Source organism: Mastigoproctus giganteus, chromosome 1, assembly GCF_048544385.1.
Source record: "Mastigoproctus giganteus isolate SK-2022 chromosome 1, ASM4854438v1, whole genome shotgun sequence".
NCBI classification, from domain to species: Eukaryota; Metazoa; Arthropoda; class Arachnida; order Uropygi; family Thelyphonidae; genus Mastigoproctus; species Mastigoproctus giganteus.
Window position 1 is genome coordinate 228490869 of NC_143575.1, and position 20585 is coordinate 228511453.

The 20585-nt window shown below is 36.7% G+C and overlaps 1 protein-coding gene across 1 annotated transcript in view; it reads right to left on the minus strand.

The window, feature by feature from the left end:
* LOC150091574 (uncharacterized) overlaps positions 1-20585 on the minus strand; it is a 298466-nt gene that overhangs the window by 54127 nt on the left and 223754 nt on the right. Inside the window, exon 11 of the mRNA XM_090369000.1 lies at positions 19789-20038. Coding sequence (XP_090225126.1) covers positions 19789-20038 — 250 coding nt within the window. The remainder of the gene's footprint in view (positions 1-19788; positions 20039-20585) is intronic.

Here is a 20585-nt window from a genome sequence, read left to right on the forward strand (position 1 = left end):
TTAAAGGAAACTTACAAAAGTCTGAAATTCTTGTTAGAAAAGGTGAAATACTGTAGTCATAAGTTTGCAGTTTGTGTATTTGAAAGTGTTAAACATATTTCTTAAGCAACAGTCTGGTTGCACAAATTTTCCTTGCTTTCTGTGCAAATGAGAAAGCAGAGCTAAAGTTAGATTAAAAAGACAGCCAAAAAGGACTACTTATACCTGGAAGCAAATGAGCCATTTCATTTTCCAAGAAAAGTGCTTCTGCTAGTGCTACACATAAAACTCACATTAAGGCAACAGATAAAGAGGGTGGCTGTTTTCAGTATGCTTTCAATATTTTCTTGTGGTAAATAATGCTACACTCCACACATCAGAAAGCTGCTGCAAGACGGTAATTTCACAACTTCTGAAAGGAGTATGAGAATATTGCCAACAACCATATTTTCTCTGCACAGACAGGTTGAATACTTTCCACAGAACCATGTTGCAGTGACTGAAGAGCAGGGTGAAATGTCTCATTAAATAACTAGGCTATGGAAAAAAGATACCAAGCTAGATGGAATGAGGCAATGATGGAAGACTAATGTTAAATATATGAAAAGGGATTTATGTAATGAGATAAATTTTATAAAAGAAAAGTTCATCCATATGTATGCCAAAAAATCAGAACCACTGGATAAAGCATTACTTTAGTAAGAGGACTGACTACCCATGTACATTATCATTTGTTCTTAACACTCTGCACAGAAAACCATGTAATGCATGCATTCACTGGAATTCATAGTCCATTCTGCAAAGATGAATGGACTAGTCAATCAATCTTGAAAAAAGCACCATAAAACTGGAAATTCGGACAGAGAAAACATGAATCTGCAAAACAACCATCATTGAAGGCTACAAGCGAGGCAGGGATAGAATGGACACAGACTGTTCTGTAAAATCTGGGATGAGAGACAGGTGCCGAAGGACTGGAAAGAAGGTTTGATCATCCCATTGTTCAAGGAGGGGAACAGGAAAAAGTGTTCCAATTAAAGAGGCATCACACTGACATCACATGTGAGTAAGCTGTATGAGAGAGTGTTAGAGCGGAAAATAAGAGGAACAATTGAAAATAGAATGGCTGAGGAACAGTATGGCTTTAGGCCTGGCAGATCGATGGTGGATCTAATTTTCTGCATCAGGCAACTGATGGAAAAATGTTATGAACACAATAAAAAATTATGGATGGCATTTTTGGATATAAAGAAAGAGTTTGATGCCGTAAAGAGAGAGAAAGTGTGAGAAGCTTTGAGAAACTTGGGGATAGAGGAACATCTTGCGGAGAAAATTGAGAATATGTGCACCAATACAGTGAGTAAAGTAAGAACAGTGATGGGATTGACGGAGAGCTTTGAAATAACATCAGGTTTGAGGCAAGGAGGCGTCCTGTCACCACTACTATTCATAGCTGTCATGAATGATGTGCAATGTAGAGTGGTGGAACAATTTGGACAGGACCAGATGAAAGTCACGCTCTTTGCAGATGACCTCTACATATGGGGAAAGAGCAGAGAACAAGTGCAATGGCAAGGTGATATATGAGCTAGTGTGGCCAATGAATTTGGACTGGTTTTCAGTCAGGAGAAGAGTGAAATAATTATTCTAAAGAGGAGTGGCAAGCTTGACAGATACATTACAATGGAAGGGAAAGAGCAAAAATGGTTAACAACTTCAAGTATCTAGGAAACACCATTACAAAGACTGGAATGATAGACAAAGAACTAAGTAGAAGGATAAAGGTGGATAGGAATTTCTATAGGCAGACAAGAGATCTGATCTAGAACAGGAACGTACCACTGAAGTGTAAGAAGGCTATATATCAGGCCTATTACATACCAATTCTGATGTATGCATCTGCAACTTGGACTATGAAAAAAAAAAAAAGGATGACAGCAGAATTCAGGGGGCAGAAATGAGAATTGTGAGGAGCATGGCTGGAAAGACAAGATATGACAAAATCAGGGAGAGAATTCAGGTTTAAAAACTCCAGAGTAGGATTGAAAGGTCCCGTTCGTTTGAACGTGTCAAGAGGATGAAAGAGGCATTTGCCAAGAAGAATGTTTGATTTACAATTAAGGGACAAAAGACCAAGGAGGAGATGGCAAGACATGATAAAGAACGATGTCATTAAGAGAAGAAGAAACTGGAGTGAAATCAACAACGGAGAGAAGTACATGGACAGGGCATGGTGGCGAGGCTTCATACGTCGACCCGTGGAATAGCGGAACGATGACCATCATGAAAAACAATTTCAAGAATTCGTAATAAATTTGAGATATAAATATCAAGCAAAGACGTGCAATACTGTGTTCATCAGTGGGTGAGGAACTTCTAATATGGCATTGAAATAATTTACACAATCAAAATGAAAACCTATAAGGTGAACTTATTATGATTCCTGTTGATGCAGATCTCACAAGAAGTTCCACCTATACTGTAAAAATGATGAAACTAAACAAGTGTGTGAAACGAAACAGTTACACTGGAGAAAATCTGTCATTCAGTTCTCTTGCCTTTTTTTTTTTTTTTTTTTTTTATATATATGAGAACCCCAAACACGAGAGGTATTATAACCTATAGTATTTAGTACCGTGCTTGGGTTGGAGGTTGAGAAGACGAAAGAAGATATTTGTTGATATTGGACTTGAACTTCTGTAGATTGTAATTTTCAGGAAATACGTATGAAGGAAGGTTGTTCCAGAAAACGGCAGTTGAATGAATAAATGAGGAAGATGAAAAGTTGGTTCTGTGGGTTTGAAGTTGGACAGTAAATGGATGTTGGCTGGTGGCGGCACGTGTTCGGACTGTTTTGAAAGAGAGAGCGGGAATTATACAAGCCAATTCAGAAGAACAGTGCCCATGGAAGTATCTGTAGAAGAGGATGCAGCAGAAACAGTGCGTCTATGAGAAAGCGAGTGGAGAGACTCTGTTAGAGATGAATCATTAATTAACCTAACTGCCCTCTTCTGAATGGAATCAAGAAGCCTGAGAGAGGTTTTGGGGGCACCACCCCAGATGTGGGAACAATATTCCATGGCAGGGCAGATTTGCGATTTATACAGAGCGAGCAGCTGTTTGGGAGAAAAGTAACGCCGAGGGCGTTAAACCAACTGTTTAAAACTGATTTAATAATAAAATAAAATAATACAAAATACTGAAAAATAATATTTACAAAGATTGATTATGCACAGAGTAGCAGAAATTTTCTAGATTTGTTGTTTTAGACAAAAATATAAAAATAAAATAAAATAAGTAAATACGTTAAAATGCATTAAAAAATAAATTTAAAAGTGATAAGAATACTATTGAAGCTTTCGGAGGTGACTGCCTCCTTCCTCAGCAATAATGAAACTGAAACGACACATCCTTAAATACCAGGTTCACGGCACACGTGGATGACCAAGCACATACTCAGTATTCCTTTCACGTGTACCAGAACCGGAAGTGGCCTGGGGGAGTGGAAAACTAAAACGTTTATCTCTGGCAAAAACCACCGCCTCAAAAAGGGGGTGAAGTCGTACTCCTCTATCTCTATTCATGCTATTGTTGCCAGAGGGTCCAATCCACAGACTTTCCAGCCACTTGCAGTCCCAGAATCTATGCGAGTGGTCAAGGATGACAGCATTGTCAGGGGAGATCTGGTGTTGTTTTTCCCAAAGGTGCTCGGCAATGGCGGATTTATTGAGCTCTGCGGTCCATATCGCTCTTGAATGTTCTCCCAGACGGTCCTGTCTCCCCCACGTAACATTCCCCACAATCCGGGCATGTGATCTCATATACGACCCCACTACTAGAATCCCTAGTAATTGGGTCTTTGACCTGTGACACTGTGTGCAGCTCCCGGGCCGGGAGCTGCACACAGCGTGTCTGAAAGTCGCGAAGCATCCTTGCAATGCGATTTGACAGGCCCGGATAGTAGGGAACACACACTGTGGTAAGCGGTACAGGCGAAACTACCCGATTGGGCTCTTCCTCTCTATTGTACTTATCAATGACCCTTTGGGGGTAACCGCACCTCATAAGATCCGTCCTAATTTGCCAAATACTCAAAAGTGCTCTGGCCACACTATTTTTATGTCGGGCAGTCTGTGCCGACCTATAATGTGAATACTGGCCCCTACACATTGGTTTCCTGTAAACCTTGGTTCTAAGTCTGGGGCCTTCCCTATATACTATTATATCCAGAAATGGGAGGGTGCCATCTGTTTCTACCTCTGAGGTAAATTTTATAAAGGGGGAGAAACCATTGAGAAACAAGACCATATCTTCCTCTCTCCCCTTCTTTACAATAGTGAATGTGTCAGCGACACTCCAATCTCGCAAAAACCCTATTCTCTAATTCCTCCATAGCCAGATTTGCGACAATGGTGCTGATTGGAGAACCCATGGCTGTGCCGTGAACTTGTTTATATATCACTCCTTGGAAAACCAAGGTTGTACTAGAAAGACATAATTCAACAGCACAACATACATCATCTATGTTTAGGAGGGATCTAGCACTTAAGGTATCATCCTTCTGTAAAGCCACCTTCACACATTCTACCCCATGTGCTATGGGATACATGTGAATAGTGATACCACATCCAATGACATCATCATCTCGTCCTCCCCTATATCTTGACTCCTTACAAAGTTCACAAATTCCACACTATTTCCAATGACCAACGTGGACCAACTCGCAACCGGAGAAATCAGCTGTGCCAGATATTTAGAAAGAGCATACGTAGGGTGACACGATAGGTTACGTGGGGGAGACAGGACGGCGTCTTAAGGTCCGTCTGGGGGAACATTCAAGAGCGATACGGACTGCAGAGCTCAATAAATCCGCCATTGCCAAGCACTTTTGGGAAAAACAACACCAGATCTCTCCCGACAACGCTGTCATCCTTGACCGGGCACACAGATTCTGGGACCGCAAGTGGCTGGAAAGTCTGTGGATTGGATCCTCTGGAAACAATAGCATGAATAGAGATAGAGGAGTACAACTTCATCCCCCCCCCCCCTTTTGAGGCAGTGGTTTTTGCCAGAGATAAAGGTTTTAGTTTTCCACGCCCCCAGGGCACTTCTGGTTCTGGTACACGTGAAAGGAATACCGAGTATGCGCCTGGTCATCACCGTGTGCCGTGAACCTGGTATTTAAGGATGTGTCGCTTAAGTTTCATTATTGCTGAGGAAGGAGGCAGACACCTCTGAAAGCTTGAATAATGTTTTTATCGCTTTTAAATTTTTATTTTATTACATTTTAACATATTTACTTATTTTATTTTATTTTTATATTTTTATCTCAAACTAGTTTTTTATAAATAATCAATCTTTGTAAATATTATTTTACAGTCTTTTGTATTATTTTATTTTATTAATAAATCAGTTTTAAACGGTTGTTTAAAATCTGCTTAAATTTGTGGTATGAATAATCCCAACCTTAGAGGCCTTACTGCAGAAATAGAGGCAACAGATGAATTTAAAAAATGAGCTAAAGAGATTTTACTCGTAAGCCAGAGGAGATCAAAAAAGTGGAGATTCCAAATTAGTAAGTCTCCAACATGAAATATCAGAGTGGACATATGCACAAATACCACCTCTCAAGCAAATTGTATAGTGAATAATTGGAGAAACTGTGATAAGCCGTGGTAGAGGGTTATCTCTGTTGATTGGAACTGAGACCACGTATGTTTGTAAAATGAATGAGGAAGTTTTTGGGAGATTTAGATCTCCAGGACAGAGGGAATTACCCTTTCTGGTGACTGGAAAATCTCTAAAGCTATGACGTTTTTTCTGATGTAAAAATTTTCCCTGTACAATATGTTGAAAACTCTAAGGCTTGGATGGCAGCTGAATTGTTTCTAAATAACTGCTCAAGTTAAATATCATCATGTTGGATATAAAAAAAAAAAAAAAAAAAAAACCATTTAATGATAACTGCAAAATTCACAGCATTTCTCCAATATTCAAAGGAATAAATTATTCAAAATTTTAAGAAAAATTATCATGTTACAGTTGTTCTTACTGTATGGTTTTAAGTGCACAGAAACAGACTATATTGCACTATTGAATATTGTCTGTACAAGTGTGTGCTCATGGCTGGTTTTGATGATGTACAGATTGAAAAACCTGGAATAAATCACAAAAGAAACCCTACTCCCCCCCTCCTTAAAAAGGAACCCTACTCCCTCCGGCTTAATTTGGCTAACTACAGCCTAGATTGAAAAGGACTATAGAAATCCCTCCATTCATAGATAGGAATCAATCCCAGACCTCTCCAAACAAGAAAGGAGTGGCAATACCATTATAATGTCATGAATGACAAAAGTCATGGGGAAGTGCATCCAGGATATAGGGAATGGGAACAGTCTTGGAATCAAAGTTGTAGGCTATGAGAATAGCAATCAAAGTGTGGCACACTGTTCCTGAAAACACAGTTGCAAACTGTTTCTAGTTGGTGGATTTAGAGTTCTGTTGAAGAAAGTGAAAAGGATGTAAACATTCCAGGTAATAGTTGGCTGCTGTCATTTCTGCTTTAGGTATAAATGAACCAGTTTCATTTGATGATTTTGTGTATGTTGCTTGTGATACTGAAATTGAAAGTTTAACTGACATAGACATAGTTCTCCAGATATGAATGCAGGCAGTTCCCGCTTTACAAGTTCCTGGGTTTATGAGGGGTTTTTTTTTTTTTTTCAAGTATCAACAAAATCCAATAGCTATACAATACTACAGTACTACTGTAGTATTGTATAGCTACGCATACTACTGTGTGTGTTTGTTTTTTCAGGTAGTGTATCACTGTTCCCATAACATAAAACAGTTACCATGCTAATGTTACAAAGAGTGGTTGTGCTGTTCTTCATTTTCTCTGTCTTATTTCAAATTTATCCCTCTTATTAACACTGTACAGCATGCCAAAACAAAGTAATACTATGGAGAGTGACATTAATAAAAAGAAACAGCAAAGAGGAATAACACTGGAAACAAAATATGAGATCATAAGCAAACGTGATCTCATTATTCTTCATCATCATCAGTCAATGATGATGAAGAATAAACAGTCTTTAAAGTCTGTATGACATAAATAATTTCTTTATTATTATAATTGGCTTGATTTTAAAAGCTATGTTTTCATTTCTTCTGATAAATAAATCATTGCTGAAGCATACACTATTGTTTTGTTGACCTTTATTTAAAATCATGGTAAAATTTCATTCTTGAGAATGTAACCCCTGTTTTTAACATTAGACCTATGGGAAATTAATTCCTGCTTTACAAGTTTTTGCTTTACGAGAGTGCGCTAGGAATGAATTAACTCGTAAAGTCAAAAACTACCTGTATACAAAAAGAAAAAGAAGTTGAAAAAGAAGACAATGACAACGTAGAATAAGGAATTAATGTGTCTATCTGCCAGGAAGCACAAAAGACATTACAGCAATACCTCGTTTAGCATGGCTCCAAACAGCACGGGTTTCACTATAACAGTTTTCAATTAAGTTTAAGTCGAAAATTTACTGTACACATTAAAACTCATTCAATAGCTTAGACACATACTCTACATATATGCTGCATTGCCATAGCCTAGGTATGGCACATATATGCTGCAGTGTCAACTCTATTGACTCACATGCACATGTGACAATAGCTCCCCTCAGGCAGTCACCTTCAATGTGCAACAGTGTTCAGTATTCTTAATTTCATCTTGACAAGAAGACGTGACAGCTTTTCAAACTTTTCATTTCGCAATTTATTTTTTACCCTTTTAAATATTATTGTAAATATATCCGCATCTTCGCTAGAAATCACTGTCAACAATATGCATTCTGTTTGGCAGCATGTTTTGCTCCATTTGGTAAACTATTTCACTGGTTTTGAATCGCAAGATCAGACAACTGCCAAAGATATTGTGAAGACCAGAAAAGACTTGGGATTTGGAACTTTGGACACTGTCAATGTACGTGACTGCATTGACTCACATGCAAGTGACTTAGATGATGCAACTCGCCTTGAAATTGATAGCCAATTAAACTGCATATGAAGAAGAGGAAAACAATTCTGAAATGGCACCAAAAGCATTTTCAACAGAAGAATTGGAGAAAGTTTTTCCAGGGGGTTGACATGGCCTGCAAGGGGATTATGAATGGAGATCCAAATGTTGAACATAGCATAAAGATACAGCAAATTTTACAAGACGGGATTTGATGCTACAAAGACTTGAATGCTGAGAAAAGAAGAGATGACTTCACCAGACTTCATTATTGAAATACCTAAATAAACAACTGCCTTTTTTACAGTTTTTTCTCATCTCTCATGATGTTACCTTTTCATTAAAAAATGTTTGCAATATTTTGTTTATTTCAAATCCTTTTACTTGGCTATCAAGCGCAAATTGTTTATAGATTTATTATAATTTGTTTATAGACTGTTTCTCTGCTACGCATTCAACTAAATTCAATTAAAACCCATTATAATTACACCTCAATTAGTGTGGTTTCACATAACACGGAATAGTTTCGATACCAATTATCAGTGCTATGCGGGGTATTGCTGTATATGTATTGCACAGATTTAATGAGGATATTTGCAACAGAATAACTTCTCTGTGCTAAATTATACTGAGGACACTACTGAATAGGAATTGTGAAGAAAATATACCAGACCATTCCACTAAATTTTATAATGATGCATAATGCAGTTATATAGTTATAAAACTTTTCTTTTTAATTAAAATTTTTTAATGATAAAACAATGTTTCAATTAAGGATACTATATTTTTGCATTTTGTTTACCCTGTAACATATTTTTTATACAAAAACAAAATTCGATAAGTTAAAGTGCTTCTCTTCTCCCTTCAACTTTTAATTAAGGGTTGACTTTTATTTTACAATATCAGTTGAAGAAATTTATGTGACTTTGTAAATAAAAAATTTATTTAACAGGATAAATGATCAGCCTTAGTTCCTAAAAATTAGGGTAATGCACTCCCATTCATTATTCAGCTCTCTAATCTATACTGAAAATTTTCCAGGACAAAGTACAGGTTTTGATCAAGGAAAATATTTTTAATTCAGCAATATTCAAAGGGCAATCATAAAAATCTTTCTTTCAGATACCAACACAGGAAAAGTAATTTGCACTGAAAAGTCAAGAGTATCTTAGACAATGCAATGTCAACAAATGTTAAAACTGTGGAAGAACACATTCCTAGTTTAAATTAGGTTAATTTTATATGTAACGAGTTATTCTTAGTTTCTGCCACAGGAATAAAATATGCAAATAATTCTTTGTTTGTTGTAATGGCATTTGCATAAAAAAGTTGAGTTATCTTGAAACCATTATTTTACCATAAATAACATTGTACAAATAAAAGAAATTAATGTTATAATCACATTTATTAATGTAGGTTAAATAATTTCCTTTCCTTTAAAAGTTTTCATGATGTTATTTAGTGCACTTTTGTAGAGAAAGAAAATACACACTCAGCAATGAAATGTTAATTGTAAAACTAACATTACTGGCACCAATGATGTCCAGAGAGGTAGACAGTACATATGATTATTGCTAACACAACACTGTAATTTATATATTGAGGTAACAGAATGTTACAATATTAGAAATGGAGAAGAACATTAACTATGCAGTGATACATATAACACTGAAATCATCACAAACATTTTTGTTAGAGTGAAGCAAAATCCAACATCTAGTTATTAAGAGTGAATTTAACAGTTTTGAATTAGTTCACGTGTTGTTTCTTATGTCAATCTGATGAAGATCTGTAAGATAAATCTTTGGTGAAGAATGCAAGTATTTAAAGGTCTTGGATCACTCAGCTGACATATTCTCAGAGTTCAGCAAGTTAAATCCCCTCAGTAAGGCAATGTTTCATGCTATTATATACAAACCTTGTTTATATCTAAACAATAACCAATAAACAAAAAAGTACATAAACTTTATTTCTCTAATATTTTGCAGTTCCATGAAAGAGAGATAATTCAGCAAAGTCAGTGCTTACATTAAAATAAAAAAGGAGCTGAACTTGAATGATATCGATCAGTAGAAAAATTATTGCATAATGCTGGTAAGTGCAAATTGCTAGAAAATTGACAATTCTTTGGCTTGAAGAACTATGAAGAATTTGAAGATCTGAGAACTTATGTTCATAAGTAGTTATGCTAGCTTGGCATGTAAATGTCCAGAGTTCTAAGTTCTTTTGTGACACTGTTATTCCAGTTGTTTTCACTTGAATAGATAAAACCCAAAGAAAACAAAGTCATTTCCGAAAAATTTCTCATCTCGGGTTCAATAAATTTTCAGCTATTCTTTTGATGAAATGGCCTTTCAGAAGTGTTTATTTATTTATGTCTGAATCTGAATAATTGTGAATAAACCAATGGATTTCACAAAATGTGCATTCTCTTTGTTCTCAATTAAAATATAAGAATAAGTATGAGAAAATAAAGAATATGACAAACATTTACAAAATAAACTGATTAGGAAGCAGGCTACACAACTGCATGCAACAGAACACACTGGAAATAAATACTGTTCTATTTCTAGTCTTTGTAATTTATTTTGTAAAAATGTCGGCAATAAATGACTGCATTGTCCTGCTTTCACTGTCACCATTTGACCCTCATTGAAAAAATATGGTCCCACAATTTTGAATGTCACAACATTGCACCATTCTATAACTTTCAGACAGAGCAAGTTTTCTATGCAGTTCTCTAGGAATGAGACCAATAATGCATATTTTGTTCATTTATATACCTCAAAAACATGAAAATGTGCTTCATCACTCGTTATGAATTTGTGTAACATCATGTAACAAAAACTTAAAACAGAAGAAAATTAGCTTATGGATACATTTTATTGACAATTATATACATATATAGGTTGAATTTTTAGTCTTTATGTAGAATTCAAATGGTTTTATCAGAAAAATGCATATTGACCAACAAGTACCAGACAACTTCACTTTTTTCCCTTCTGATGTTTAGTGGTACAAGAACTGAACACAGGTGGCCATGTTTTTCACCCTCTACACTAGCAGTTGTTTAAAATTTTCATTTATAATTTAAAATAGAGCATGGCGCTATGTCTTGCGATGTTAAAATGCAACCAAAACCCTTGTAGTCTTGACCACCAAATTTTCCTCATCAACTTATTTTATGTTATGACAGGGGAAATGTCTTGGAAAATTTTCAGCATAGATTAGAAATCTGCAAGAGAGCACTTTTTTTTTTTTTTTTTTTAAACTTATGTCAATTTGTTTAACTGATACAGTAATAGTGCAAAATACCCTGTATTTATGGTTTAATAACAAACTACAAATGAAACCAAAGTGTCCTGCAGTATCCAGCTTGCAAATATAAATCCCTAAAGGCATTTTTTGATCTTCCACATTTTTTTTTTCTCCTTGATCTGCACTCATCGCATCACTTTTTCTATTTTATTTTTATATTCAATTATATTAAAGTTATGGATGACCTTTAGTTCTGAGGTTGAAATAACAATAAAAAGATTGGAAATCTAAAATACCAGAACTTACCTCCCAACTGCTTATGTGTAAATGGATGAGATTAATTAAAAAAGAGGTCTGAATATTAAAAACTGGCTAAAATGCAATAAAATTGTATGTTTCTTAATGCTCACTTCATGGGTTTCACTATAAGTTTTGGTTCAACAGTAATTTTATATAGCAAAACCCATATGATGAGCACTGAGAAAAGTGTATTTTCCTCTAGGCAATTCAATTTTAACCAGTTTTTAACATTGACACCTCTTTTTAATTAATCTCATCCATTAACACAAGCAGTTGGGAGGTAAGTTCTGGCATTTTAGGTTTCCCATCTTTTTACCGTCATTTCATATTAATTTTAATTATCTCTTTATTTTTTTTAAGTTTCTGAAATACTGGGTGGCCACCAATTAAAATATCTCTATTTACACTCACTGTAGTTAAATCTATCGGAGGAAATGCAACAAAAATTGGAAAGTATTAAAATGAGAATTAGACAAAAAAAAAAAAATAATTAGTTCCAAAGTGTCCATCAATGGAAAAAGTATCTGAATAATTAACCTTTTGCATGATCTGTGTGACCGTGCATACACTGCAAATGAAAAATGGTAATACTCACTTTATTGCTTCATATTTTCACTTAAAATTATCAACAACACATAACATGTGGCACAACTGTTGTCAAATGAATTGGCATGACATTCATAATATAGTACTTCTTGTTACAAGTAGCAATAGTGGATTTGTCAGCCAGTACTTAATTGTGCCTCAATCCGGTCACCATTGCAGTCTAGGCAGAACCTCAAAATGAGTAACGGCATGGTCAAATACAGGATATAATATATTAGGGATGATATTTCTCATGTGCCATGTGATGCTAACATTGAAGGCTACTATATTAAAATTGTGGCCACAGTATGCAATGCCTTTCTGAGGCAAAGATCACATGGATTGAGTTTGGGCAATCAAAGTAAATGAGTGTTGTGGTAAATGAATGACTGACTACCCTTTCAGCGGAAAAATGCTACCACATTACTTCTCGCAATCTCCCAATATGTGAAGGTGCACTATCTTATGGAAAAACTATTTTTTCCAAGCATCTTCACTGTTTCAGTTGTGGAATGACAGACAGCAGTCACTAAGATGACAAAACCTTCAAAAAGGCTTCGGGGTTGAGAAAGTTGACTCATACTAACTGCGATTGAATATGCCAACCATATATGATAAAAACTTTATTCAAATAAAATAGGATAAAATCTGATGTAAAAATAAAATAAAACATACTAGAGCATCAGAGACAGCAGACTATGGGAAATGTGCTGTGACTGAGCACTTAGCATTAGAAAAGGCACATGGTGCAAGAAAGCAAGCTTATGCAGCATCAGCCAAAAAAAAAAAAAAAAAAAAAAACCCCTTATTTCACCCCTCCACTCACTCCAAATGTTTGTCAAGTTCTGCCTTGAATCTATTTAAGCTGTCAACTTCTACAACGACAGATGAAGTTTGTTTCAGCAATCAACCACCCGCTGGCTAAAGGCAAATTTCTGCACATTTATCCTACAATTTCCTTTCCTCAATTTGAATTTATGCCCTCTCAGGTGATTATTCTGAGCAAGAGGAAGAATCCCATCAGCATTGACCATGCTCAAACCATTCAAGGCTTTATACACCTCAATCAGATCACCTCGCAGGTGCCTAGTCCCCAGACACTGTAATTTGCAAAACTTAAGCCTTTCTTCATAAGAGCGACCTTTTGTACCATTCACTAATCTTGTTGCCGTTCTCTGTATTCGATCCAAAAGAACGAGTACTCAAGGTGTGGCCTGACCATTGCCTTATACAAGGGGATAATCACCTCCTTATCCCTGCTAGAAAAGTTCCTGTATATAAATGACAAGACTCCATGAGCTACTCTTGCAGACCATCTGGACTGCTCAGAAACCTTCATATCTGCCTGCACAATTACCCCCAGGTCCTTTTCATTCTCTACCACTGTCAGTGTGGTACCACAGAGTTAATACATTACTCTGGGATTAATTCTTCCCATATGTAGTACTTTACATTTGTCAATGTTCAACTTCATTTGCCACCTCTCTGCCCACCTGCTCAACTTTTCTAGATCCTGTTGCAGCAGCGTACTGTCATTAACAACCCTGCCAACCTTCGTATCGTCTGCAAACTTTGACATTAAGCCTGATATATCATCATCAATATCATTTATAAATACCGAAAAGAACAATGGACCCACCAATGAACCCTGAGGGACTCTACTAATTACATTAGTCCATGAAGAGCAGTGTCCATTGATTACCACTCTGTCTTCTCCATTTTATCCATAGCAGCAATTTGCCTCCAATGCCACACTGCTCCAATTTGTGCAGCAGTCTTCCATGTGCAACAGTATTAAAGGCTTTTCTAAGATCCAAATATATGATATCAAAATTATTTTTTGCATCCAGTTCTTTTGTGACTACATCATAGTATCCAATCAAACTGGTCAGACAAGATTTCCCCTTAACAAACTCATGCTGTGTACGAGCTATAACTGAAGTCTTGTCTGCATCATCCTGCAATGCTTCTTTAACCAGTGCCTCCATTAATTTCCCTGGAACAGAAGTTAAACTAACAGGTCTGTAATTACCTGTGTCTCCCTTTGATCCTCCTTTGTGGATTGGGGTCACATTTGCACATCTCCAGTCCATGGATACCTTCCCTGAGTGCAAGGAAGCTCTCATAATTATGGCTAAGGATTTGCTTACTTCCTTTGCCGCTTCCTTTAATATAACTGGATAGATCCCATCCACCCCAGGTGCCTTTCTTGTGTTTATATTCAACAATTTCTCCTCCACTTTACTCTCAGTTATTACAAGATTATCTAGCTTACTGCCGAGTTTAATACACCTCTGGCATTCACCTCGCTAAATAACTCCTCATGTGTGAATGTCGATGCAAAATATTCATTTAGTTTGTTAGCTACCTGAGCAGGATCATCATTAGTTGAACCATCGATTTCAAGTGGACCAATCTGATTCATCCCCTTCCTTTTAGAATTTACATAAGAAAAACAGCTCTTTGCTGTTTTTCTTTGCATCCTTTGCCAAAGATTTCTCGTAATCTCCCTTCGCATGCCGAATCTCCTTTGTGACTTGGTTACAGACTAGCTTATATCGGCAGAGGTGAAAGAGATTCTTGCACTGCTTCTATTAGAATGAGCAGAAGCCTGAAAAACAAGATGCACGGTATTTCAGAGACTGCTGGGAGCCATTGCGGTACAAGTAAACACATGGGTTGTGTTAGGGTAGCTAAGAATAGAAACAGGTGCACCTGCACCTGTTTCTATTCTTAGCTACCCTAAAATATCGAAGGCAGATATTGTTGGGATATCAGAGACGTGGTGAGATATTGTTGGGATATCAGAGACGCTCAAGACATCGAAGGCAGATATTCTTGGGATATCAGAGACGTGGTGTCACACAGATATAAGGGATGCAGAACTGGAATTTGGGGAGTACAACATCTACAGAAAGGATAGACAGGATAGGAAGGGGGGAGGGGTTATGCTATTAGTTAAGAAACACATAAAAACCAAGGAAGTGAAGCCAGTCGACATCGCTGGACAGTGCAGCGTGGAGTCAGTTTGGTGTGACATAAACATTGGGAGATCAAAATTGAGAGTAGGAGTGTGCTATAGGCCTAATGACTCTGATGAGTATAATAAGGAACTGTACAGGGAAATAGAGTGGGCCAGTAAATCAGAGTGTCTTATAATGGGAGATTTTAATTTCCCAGATATTGACTGGAATTTGGGGGCTGGTTACTCACACACTAGCAGGGCTTTTGTGGATTTATTGGATGATTGTTTTCTACATCAGCATGTTCGGGAGGCAACTAGAGGGAGTAATACTCTTGATTTGATTATCAGCAGTGATTCCTCATGCATTAAGAATCTGCAGATAAATGAACCACTAGGTGGCAGTGATCACAGTGTGCTGAAGTGGGATTTACTCAAAGAGGTAACTACCATTAGGGGTAAAGGAAAGGGTTATTGCTTCCGTAAAGGCAACTACGATGGACTGAGACAGTATTTAAATTCTATACAGTGGGACCAACTGATGATGTTACCAACAGCAAATTCAAAATGGGAAGCATTCAAAGAACTTATCTTGGAAGCTACTAGGCTTTACATACCAACTAAGAAATATTGTTCAAGGTTTAGGCCAAAATGGATGTCAGATGAACTAATGAGGCATATGGCAGAGAAGAAAAATGCATGGGATACATACAAATTAACACATGACACAGAAGCCTATGATAGATACAAGTTGATATGCAACCAAGGAGGATAGGCAGGCGAAGGCAGATTACGAGAAATACTTGGCAAGGGATGCAAAGAAAAACAGCAAAGAGTTCTTTACTTATGTAAACTCTAGAAGGAAGGGGATGAATCAGATTGGTCCACTTGATATTGATGGGTCAAGTGTTGATGATCCTGCTCAGGTAGCTAACAAACTAAATGAATATTTTGCATCGACATTCACACATGAGGAGTTATTCAGCGAGGGGAATGCCAGAGGTGTATTCAACTCTAGCAGTAAGCTACAGAATCTTGAAATAACTGGGAGTAAAGTGGAGGAGAAACTGTTGAAGATAAACACAAGAAAGGCACCCGGGGTGGATGGGATCTATCCAGTTATATTAAAGGAGGCAGCAAAGGAAGTAAGCAAACCCTTAGCCATAATTATGAGAGCTTCCTTGGACTCAGGGGAGGTACCCATAGACTGGAAATGTGCAAATGTGACCCCAATTCACAAAGGAGGATCAAAGGCTGACACAAGTAATTATAGACCTGTGAGCTTAACTTCTGTTCCAGGAAAATTAATGGAGGCACTGGTTAAAGAAGCACTGCAGGATCATTTAGACAAGACTTCAGTTATAGCTCGGACACAGCATGGTTTTGTTAAGGGGAAGTCTTGCCTGACCAACTTGATTGGATACTATGATGCAGTCACAAAAGAACTGGATGCAGGGAATAACTTTGATATTATATACTTGGATCTTAGAAAGGCTTTTGATACTGTTGCACATGGAAGACTGCTACACAAATTGGAGCAGTGTGACATTGGAGGCAAATTGCTGCTATGGATAAAGGGGTGGTTGAGGGGGAGAAGACAGAGAGTGGTAATCAATGGACACTGCTCATCGTGGACTGATGTTATTAGTGGAGTCCCTCAGGGCTCAGTGTTGGGTCCATTATTGTTTTCTGTATTTATAAATGGTATTGATGATGGTATATCGGGCTTAATGTCCAAGTTTGCAGACGATACAAAGGTTGGCAGGGTTGTCAAGGACACTACTGACACTATGCTGCTGCAACAGGATCTGGAAAGGTTGAGCAGATGGGCTGAGAGGTGGCAAATGAAGTTTAACATTGACAAATGTAAAGTACTACACATGGGAAACAGCAACCCCAGAGCAACGTATCAACTCTGTGGTACTACACTGACAGTGGTAGAGAATGAAAGGGACTTGGGGGTGGTTGTGCAGGCAGATATGAAGTTCTCTGAGCAGTGCAGACGGGCTACACCTAGAGTACTGTACTGTATACAGGTCTGGAGGCCTCATTTCAAGAAGGATGTAGAGCTGCTGGAACGAGTACAGAGAAGGGCAACAAGATTAGTGAATGGAACAAAGGGGTGCCCTTACGAAGAAAGGCTTAAGTTTTGCAAATTACAGTGTCTGGAGACTAGGCACCAGCGAGGTGATCTGATAGAGGTGTATAAAGCCTTCAATGGTTTAAGCATGCTCAATGCTGATGGGATTCTTCCTCTAGCACAGAAAAATCACCTGAGAGGGCATAAATTCAAATTGAGGAAAGACAGCTGTAGGATAGACGTGCGGAAATTTGCCTTTAGCCAGCGGGTGGTTGGTTGGTGGAACAGACTTCCATCCCTTGTGGTGGAGGTTGATAGCCTAAATAAGTTTAAGGCTCAGCTGGACAGGTATTTTGAATGAACAGAGGGGTGAAGTGGAAGTGGGTTTTTTTTTTTTTTTTTTGGCTGATGCTGCATGAGCTTGCTTTCTTGCATCAAATGCCTCTACTAATGCTAATGCTAATGCTAAAACCTCCTTTGTGACTTGGTTACAGACTAGCTTATATCTATCATAGGCTTCTGTGTCACCTGTTATTTTATATGTATCCCATGCATTTTTTTTTGTCACATGTCTAACTAGTTCATCTGACATCCATTCAGGCCTAAATCTTGAACAATATTTCTTAGTTGGTATGAAAAGCCTCGTAGCTTCCAAGATTAATTCTTTGAATGCTTCCCATTTTGAATTTGCTGTTGGTAATATCATCAGTTGGTCCCACCGTACAGAATTTAAATAATGTCTCACACCACCGTAGTCACCTTTACGAAAGCAAAAACCCTTCCCTTTACCCTTGATGGTAGTTACCTCTTTGAGTAAATCCTGCTTCAGCACACTGTGATCACTGCGACTTAGTGGTTTCTTTATCTGCAGATTCTTAATGCATGAAGAATTGCTACTGATAATCTGATCGAGAGTATTTCTCCCTCTAGTTGCCTCCTGAACATGCTGCTGTAGAAAACCATCATTCAATAAATCCACAAAAGCCTTGCTAGTGTGTGTGTGTGTGACCAACCCACAAATTCCAGTCAATCTCTGGGAAATTAAAATCCCCCATTATAAGACACACTGATTTAATTGCCCACTCTATTTTTCTGCACAATTGCTCATTTTACTATAAGATTCAATAGGCCTATAACACACACACACCTACTCTCATTTTTCCTTTCCCAGTGCTTAAGTCACACCAAATAGACTCAACATTGCATTATTGTCCACCAACATCAATTGGATTCACTTCCTTAGATTTTATGTTTCTTAACTAACAGAATAACCCCTCCTCCCTTCCTGTCCATCCTTTTTGTACTCCCCAAATTCCAATTCTGCACTGCTTATGTGTCTGTGACACCACGTCTCTGATATCCCAAAAAAATGCAACTAATACTGAACACCCTCCCAATTACTAACCCAGTCTAACACTGCTTAGCTTCGGTAATTGCACAAAAACCGGGGCATTTATCCCAGTATGATAGTTGGCTGGGAGGAGAACAACCACACTTTCCCAGGCAATGCTGTCATCATTGATAGTATAGATATTGGCACAGGAAATGGCTCGAGAGCCTGCGGATTTGTTTTTTGGAATATAATACCATCAATAGTGATAGGAGAGCCCACATTCATCCTCATTTTGAAACTAATTCTTGGATGGGATGAATGGTTCCACCTGGCACTCTCACAAGTCATTTCCAGTGTCCATGCACATGTGGAGGATAATTTTCATGCTCCTTTAGTTAAGTTTCACTGTTGATAAAGGAGGCTTTCGCCTTTGAAAGCTACAGTGTTGTTTTATCACTTTTAATTTGTAATATTTCTTGTATATTTTAATTTTATTTGTATTTTTATTGCTTTTAATTCTACAGTTCTTGGTGTATTTTTTTTACATCAAATTTTATCCTCTTTAATTTTTATTTTATTTTGATTTATTTTAATAAAGTTTTTGTTATATATGGTTGGTGAATTCAACTGCAGTTAGTATGAGTCAGTCACTTAGATGTCTCAGTCATTTCACAATTAATGAAGCATAACCTATGCCTTGTTAGATATTTCCAAATTGAAAAATAAAATAAAGCTCTGAAAAACAAGCCTTTAATTAACCAAACCTTCAAGTCATAAGATATTTTCTTAAAAAGGATACTAAATAATGCAGTAGAATAAAATTACTTTTTCTTATTTTATCACACATTAATAAAAAAATAATGTATGCTGTTTGCATAAAATTATATTAATTATATATGGATGAAATATATTCAGCATGTAAAATTTGCATGAGAAACAAAGTACAATATGCATGATTTCAATATTTGTTTGACAATGAAATTCATATCAGATTGTCTCAGTAAAGATAAACTGTAAATTTAAAGCATATTAAAAGTTTGGCAAATTGAATATTGAGAATTATTTTTTTTTTCACTTAGCTTGAGGATGTAAGTAAAACATACAAATTTTATTATTATTATTAACTTAAATCCAGTATGGTGAGGAAACATATCCTTCAAAAAAAAAATCATCTATCAATATAGCAAGTATTAAAAAAAGATACTCAAGTAGCAGATGTTAAAAAAAGATACTCGGGTAGCAGATATTAAAAAAAAGATACTCAGGTAAGGTACCTTGAAAGGCTGAAACTGTGAACTACCATTTTTATTCCTTTTGGAAGAATGATGCTTTTCTGGAAAACGATCTTGGCTGTACCTTTGAACCAAAATATCTCCTGTCATTTCTGTGTCTTTTTCTTCAGCCTTCTGGCTATCTATCACCTTAGTACCTATTTCTATTTCTACAACCTCTTGATCAAGATCAAATTCAGTAGAGCTTCCTGATTCTTTTTCAGCAGAATTTTTCAGAGGAGATCCCTGTATACTGTTCCATACAAAATTAAATACGTAAAGTTGATAAACACATCAAAAGCATAAGTAAGAATATATAAATAATTATTATTATTGCTAAACAGAGAAATAGAATTAACTTCTCTCAATTTTTTTTTATTACCTTATCTATAACTGTTTTTTTTTTTTTTTTTTTTTTTTTTATGAAACCCCAAACAGAAGTATTAGAACCTATAATACTTAGTACCATGCTTCGGTTGGAGGTTGAGAAGATATTTGTTGACATTAGACTTGAACTTCTGTAGAACTTGGAAATCTTATATCACCGAAGCTTGAGATGAGAAAATTATAGAATCTCTAATACACTTGATAAAAAAATTAAATAATTCACTGAGCATATCAATAAAGATTTTTGACGAAGCTTCCATAGCTGAAGTTATTTGCAACTGATCACATATTATTATAAGGCTTGCATCAAGTAGTTTTTGCCGGTCACAAGGGAACAGAGAATGATAAAACCTCTGATATAAAAAAGTTTGTTCATCCCTTTGCTGTTATAATCTCCTACTCTATTTGTATTC